General features: G+C 41.2%; 1 protein-coding gene across 1 annotated transcript; it reads left to right on the top strand.

The window, feature by feature from the left end:
* Nucleotides 1-1,794: 1,794 nt before the first annotated feature.
* On the top strand, nt 1,795-4,007 carry LOC134214302 (fatty acyl-CoA reductase wat-like). The gene is made up of 3 exons (XM_062693715.1): nt 1,795-2,776; nt 2,833-3,289; nt 3,344-4,007. The coding sequence occupies exons 1-3, from the start codon at nt 1,816-1,818 to the stop codon at nt 3,705-3,707; spliced, it is 1,782 nt and encodes a 593-aa protein (XP_062549699.1). The 5' UTR covers nt 1,795-1,815; the 3' UTR covers nt 3,708-4,007.
* The last annotated feature ends 2,780 nt before the right edge of the window (nt 4,008-6,787 follow it).

Genomic DNA, 6,787 nt, shown 5'->3' with positions numbered 1-6,787 from the left:
CACAATTTCGCATTTTTTTTTCCGCGAACATCATCACCCAAACCAAGTAAATGTAAATAACGTTCCTAATCATAACCGGCTCCATACTGTTCGTGACAATCTCGTCATCGCCATCGGCATTGACAGTACCGTCGTATTGCCTTCAGGAATAACCCATCATGAGTTCACAATTTGCTGTAGATATTTCCTCTCCCTAGTAGTCTCTGAAGGAACGAACGAAAGCGGAACCATGCACTCAGGCGAATAATCTGACGACATTCAATACTTCAGATTTTCCAAAATCGACACGTGTTATGAATAATTCAATCAATGAAATATGTACCTAATAATGTTTCAATAACGTAACCAATCCACACTTATTAAGGCATTTTCAAAACAAAGATGTTGCTCTCATAAATCGGAAAAATCCAATTTTCCTTCCAACGAGATTTGCACTTCCCCATACGAGCCAATCCAAAAGGCTCGTAACGATTAACCCCAAGAAAACCCAACAACTATTAGGTCTCAACAAAAGGGATCTCAACATCTACACCGGTCTAATAACTGGACACTGCCCCTGCAGATACCATCTACAAAAGATCGGAGCAATCCAAACCTCAAATTGCCGCTTCTGTGACGAGGAGAGAGAAACATCAGAACACATCCTCTGCTATTGCAGTGCACTCACCCAACGTAGGTTCAAAGTTCTCAGCAAGCCCTTTTTAGGGCCTGCTGACATATGGATCTTATCCCCAAGGACGTGGTTGGCTTCATAAAGCTAGTCTCGCCAGAATGGGGGAGTCACATACTGTAACTCAGGATCTCTATTCATCAATAATAGATGGTCTTGAGTTCAGTCGATACCAAGGTATCTCAGTGACAAACATGTTACTGAGATAACTTGCGTATTTCACAGTAAAAGGGTATATCACAATAGTCCTAAAATCTGGACGCAGTGATCTTCACCCGACAAACGAGGAAAAAAAAAAAAAAACGAGATTTGTTCTTATGGTTCAAGGTTTCTTCTTGGTTCGAAAACATAAAACAAGCTAAAATTGTGAATATGTCCAATAAACCGTTTGTTGAACAACTTTTCAAATGTTTCTGATCATTTTTCATTTCATTTTCCTGAGTGTACGAGCGAGTCATCATCAGTAACGGGCATCGGTTTCCTTTCGATGGGTCCGGCGGGTTATTTCTGTCGCCCTCGGAGGTTACTTTGCCACGACATCGCTCGTTCTTGTGACGTTCGCATGTATCCTAGCGAGTGAGCACCCGCCGACGGGAACCATTGCGAATGCACATAAAATGCAATTTATATGTTAATACATTGGAATAATTTAAAACTCAAAAGAATGACTGGTGACGCTCTTGCTGTGCGTGTGTGTATCTCGGGGACTCGCAGCCTCAGTGAAACGAAGAACTTGCTTCGCAGAACATTCAGCGTCAAACAGTCACAGCTTTCGAAACTTTGCGATTTCATCGAGAAAATACATATAATCAGCTATGTGTGTTATGTTAACCAAACATCACATTGTATGGAGAAGCAAGAAACCTTCAGATTTTTTTTTAAATTTCGAAATTTTGATGCCTTACGGTAAAGAGCACTAATCGTCTCGGATAAACGTTATAAGATGGGAATTATTCGAAATACATGCAGTAAAATGTTCCATATTATTTTTTTCACCGAGAAACAAACAAAAATCTCCATAACTCGAAAAAAGCAAAAGAAAACAACAAGAACCAATTAATTTGCTGTTAACTCTTTCTTCACACCTTCTGACAATTAAATGCTATTAACAATATTCATATTGCTGAAAACCGATAAGTCACGCTATGTGCGACAAATTGTACGCGTCAATCGGCTTGTGTAACCTTGAATTGCTAAGAACACCGTCGAGCAAGCGTTCTGTCCATCTAATTACCATTTCAAATTTTCTGCAAGTATTCGCCGCCGAAGGTTACGTTCCCCGACTGCAACAGAGTGGTGCAGTTTTCTACACCGCTTCAAACCGTCCACAAGTTGTTGGGTTGCCTTTGAACTTGAAACTGGTAGCGATGATGGATCCGAACGGGATGACTCTGTGGGAGGAAGAGCCGGAACTGCACAGTCCCGTGGCCGACTATTACCGTGACAAGGTTGTTCTGCTGACCGGTGCCACGGGATTCCTGGGTAAGCTCTACACATGCAAGCTGTTTCGTTGCGGAGTCAAGGAATTAATTGTCATTGTGAGGGAGAAGAAGGGACTGTCACCGAAGGAACGAATGGAGAAGGTCATGGAAAAAGAAAGGATTTTCAAGGTTCATGGGTTTCAGAAGGAAGATTATTTGAAGAAAATTACTGTGATCGATGGAGATATGGAACTTCCACGTGTTGGACTTAGCGAGGAAGACTTGGAATATGTGAAGGAGAGAACGGAAATTGTGCTGCACGCAGCAGCAGATGTCAGATTTGATGAAGCGTTGAACAAAATAATCATAACAAACGTCCAAGGCACTTTGGAAATTCTAAACCTTTGCGTCAGCATGAGGAAAATGGAGCTTTTAATTTACATATCGACGGCATATGCTAACTGTGTCAATATGACAGTATACGAACAATTCTACGAACCTCCTATGGATCCGTTGAAGATGATGGAGCTAATGAAGACTGTGGACGACGAGCAAAGTGAAATTCTTACTCAGATGATTATTCAACCATGGCCCAATACCTACACCTATGCGAAGAATCTGGCAGAACAATTGGTAAAGATGTACTTCGACAAAATAAACATCGTTATTGTTCGGCCATCTGTTGGTAAGTTCAACACACATTCTCAAAATGGGTTGTTGATCAAATTCTACATTTTTCAGTGGCCTCTACGATGGAAGATCCGATACAAGGATGGACCGATAACTTGTATGGTCTGAATGGGGTCATCGTTGGTGCTGGGTGTGGAATATTACGGGTTCTCAATGCGGCGGACCACAAAAGGGTGGATGTTATTCCGGCAGACTATGTTATCAATGGTACACTGGTCGCTGCCCATCGGGCAGCCGAAGATTATCGACACAACGCTCCTTCGACGGAGCCAGACAAGGTTCACATCTACCATGTGGCAAGCGGTGTTGATAACCCTCTGACCAATGGAATGATTCAAAAATTGACAAAGACCATTGGCGCCGATAATCCTCCACTGCGATCACTTTGGATCGGTTCATATGTGAGCAATGAGTCTCCAACGGTTAATATGATTTTGGCTATTTTATTGCATTTCATCCCGGGAATGATCATAGATGCGTTGCTAAACTTTAAAGGCAAAAAACCGCGGTATGTATTCATATGACATGTTCATAGAGTGTATTAAAGTCCTGTTCATTACAGACTCATGAAAATCTACCGAAAAGTACGGAAGTTCACCAAAACGTTAGAGTTCTTTTCGACCCAAGAGTTTACGTTCGTGAATGACAAAATGCGACAAATTATCAAAACAATGACGCCAGGTGATAAGAAGCACTTCCAGTGTGACATGAGAACGATTACATGGGAAGATTACTTCAACATCTACTATCCGGGACTGAAGATGTACCTACTGAAAGAGGGTACGGAAACTTGGGAAGCGGCCAAACAGCGATACGACCGACTGGATATGATCACGATTTATAGTGCCAAAGCTGCAGTGGTGTTTGGTATCTACTGGATTATTTGCTATGTGCTTAATTTATATTTCCCCGCTTTAGTGAATTAAAATAAAATATTAATTACGTTATGTCGATTCCTAGCTTGTAAGAAAAAATTTAGCATTGCAAAAAATGTTATCATAATGAAGTAAAATTTTGTTTGAATTTTACTAACGGTTATAAAATAGTAGTTTGTGCAACAAATTGCAAAAAGATCGAGTTTTGCAACGAGTTGCACACGCTATTTTTTGCAATGACGAAAATGGACTTTAATTGAATAAATCTGTACCAAAATTGTACAGTCTAATTTACTCCACATGATCATTCTTGCCAATAAATTATGTTGATGCGGAGAACAAACAGATTTCATGTTACCGTGCCACATTGCATAGTTCGATAAGCCGTGAAGCGATAGATGTACTTGACTTTAGAAATTTTTGATGTCGTATCCACCAAACTATTTAATTTATTACGGGGCACATAGAATACACTATTTGAGCACTTACCGAAGCTAACTCAGCAAAATGTAGTCATGTAACTACTGTTCTGATGTTTGTTTTATTATAGCACCCAAATGAGTGTTATAATGAATATTATGCAACCCATTTGAGTTGCATAATGTTCATTAAAGCACCCATTTCGTTGGTATGGAAAAGTAGGTCGTTTTATCACTCAAAGACAAACTGTAAACCAGATATTATGATCAGGAATTGCAAAAATTAAGTTATTAACTAACCAGTAAACAACTTTTTTGAACATAATCGTTACCTCACTACCTTACAGTGCACACATTGTTGGGTCATTCTTTGTACTGAGTGCAAATTCCTCTTGGTGGTCCAAAATGAGAGCCCCCGTAAGGGTGGTCCAAAATACATCCTTTACCCGGCTTTGTTTTACCCAGAGGGGCGACAACGGATTTTTTTCCATATGGAGTTTGGCAAGTATGACAGTACCCTTGGCGCATAAATTTATACTCCAATGTCAAAATGCTCATATACCATCATACATTGTCGTGGTATTTGTGAAAATTTGTATTGTTTACCGTTTGGTACCAAGTGGTGCCGAAAGCGCATATTAAATTAAAGATTGCAACGAACAAAAATACACCAAATCCGTTAAAATGTAGTGTTTTCACTTTATTCCTTACGCGAAATATGCATATGAATAATTATGTTGGTAGAAGAAACTCTGTGCTGAGCAGAAACAGTTGTTTCTTGCATTATCCGAACGTTGTGCGTTTCAGAACATTCTCACTCACTGCAGTGTTTATTTTTCATAGACTACGGCGTAGTGTTAGTGCCGTCGGCATTCGATTGATTTAAGGCAACAAACATTTGACAGCTTAGCACCCGCCTGGTTTTACCGCATGTGAAGTTGTTCGAACAACCATTTGACAGTTGGCGGCGCGGTTGGAAAAAATCAAAGCGGTTTGATTTTGGTTTGACCTTTCGGGGGCAGAGTCAAAGTTTGCTGTACACGTTTGATCGTTTGTAATGAAATCGCACAAACCCCATATAGTTTTTGATGGTTGGTGTTCAGGTTGGCGCGTCAGTCGTTCGTTTGATATTGATGGTCGAATAAAGGTTCTCTTAAACAAACGCGACACGACAATCGCGACGCAATTCTATCGCTTGGCGACTGCGATTTCGTCGCCGTTGGGATGGAAGCGTAAATGGAACATTACCAGCAGTGATCCAACGACAGAATCGCGGCGACTAGTTGTTGCTGTTGCAGCGATGCTATCGCTTAAGTCAGGGGGAAATTTGTTCGAGAAATCTTTGTGAAATTTCTTCGACTATTTTATTTGAAAATCCATAAGAAATTCTTTTCACTCCAGAAATAATTTAGAAAATTACGTAATTGACTCCTTTTGCCATTCCTCCAGGCATTCCTTCGGAAAATCTCTGGAGAGACCTTTGTAAATTCATCCAGATATTTCTTCAGAGCTTCCTTTTGCTTTTAGTAAAACCATTCAAAATTGTCCGAATATCTGAAGACAAGAGGAATTTCGAAGCAATTCCAAGAAATTCGAAGCAATTCCTAGAGTTTCGGAAAGGATTTCTTAAGGAATTACTGGAAGAGAAATCCCAAAATAATTGCTGATGAAATTCGTTAAACAAAATTGGAAGGGTTCCCAATTCAATTTCGGCAGGAATTCATAAAACAATTTTCAAAAGAATTCATAAATAAATTAATAAAAGAAATTTTCATAAAGAAATTTTTGGAAGGCAACAAATTTCGACCGCAACTTTCCCGGTCGACTGGATGCAAGGTATCTTAGTGAAGGTGCTCAAAAAGGGTGACCTGACTGTATGCGATAACTGGCGAGGCATTATGTTGCTGTGTACCGTTCTCAAAGTTCTGTGCAAAATTATCCTAGCCCGGATTCAGGAGAAGATCGATGCGACTCTCCGGCGGCAGCAAGCCGGATTCCGTGCCGGAAGATCCTGTGTGGACCATATTGTCACGCTCCGCATCATTCTGGAGCAGGTCAACGAATTCCTTTACTTGGTATTCATTGACTACGAAAAAGCTTTCGACCGTCTCAATCACGAGAATATGTGGAGCGCCCTGAGACGCAAGGGGGTTCCTGAGAAAATCATCGGCCTCATCGAAGCACAGTACGAGGCCTTTTCGTGTAGAGTGCTGCACAATGGGGTCCTGTCCGACCCTATCTGGGTCGTAGCTGGTGTGAGGCAAGGATGTATCCTATCACCGTTACTGTTCCTCATCGTAATCGATGAGATTTTGGTAGATGCAATTGACCGTGAACCAAACCGCGGGCTGTTATGGCAGCCTATAACCATGGAGCACCTAAACGACTTCGAATTGGCTGATGACGTTGCACTCCTCGCGCAACGGCGCTCTGATATGCAGAGTAAGCTCAACGACCTTGCCGAGCGCTCCTCTTCGGCAGGTTTAGTCATCAACGTCAACAAAACCAAATCGTTGGATGTAAACACGGTGACTCCTTCCAGTTTCACAGTAGCCGGGCAACCAGTGGAGAATGTTGAAAGCTTCCAATATCTTGGTAGCCAAATGGCGTCAGACGGCGGTACCAAGATCGACATAGACGCACGGATCAAGAAAGCAAGGGCTGCCTTTGCGAGTTTAAGAAATATCTGGAAAAACAGGCAGATAAGTGAAC

The sequence above is a fragment of the Armigeres subalbatus genome, chromosome 2, assembly GCF_024139115.2.
Source record: "Armigeres subalbatus isolate Guangzhou_Male chromosome 2, GZ_Asu_2, whole genome shotgun sequence".
Classification (NCBI taxonomy): Eukaryota; Metazoa; Arthropoda; class Insecta; order Diptera; family Culicidae; genus Armigeres; species Armigeres subalbatus.
The sequence above is the reverse complement of the archived record's forward strand: the minus strand, read 5'-3'. Positions and strand labels throughout refer to the sequence as shown.

Bases quoted from the DNA above. Each gene is read 5' to 3' on its own strand.
- LOC134214302 (XM_062693715.1), top strand. From the start codon at position 1,816: ATGTGCGACAAATTGTACGCGTCAATCGGCTTGTGTAACCTTGAATTG. The intron at 2,777-2,832 runs GTAAGTTCAACA...TACATTTTTCAG, and splicing joins TATTGTTCGGCCATCTGTTG to TGGCCTCTACGATGGAAGAT. The intron at 3,290-3,343 runs GTATGTATTCAT...TGTTCATTACAG, and splicing joins TTTAAAGGCAAAAAACCGCG to ACTCATGAAAATCTACCGAA.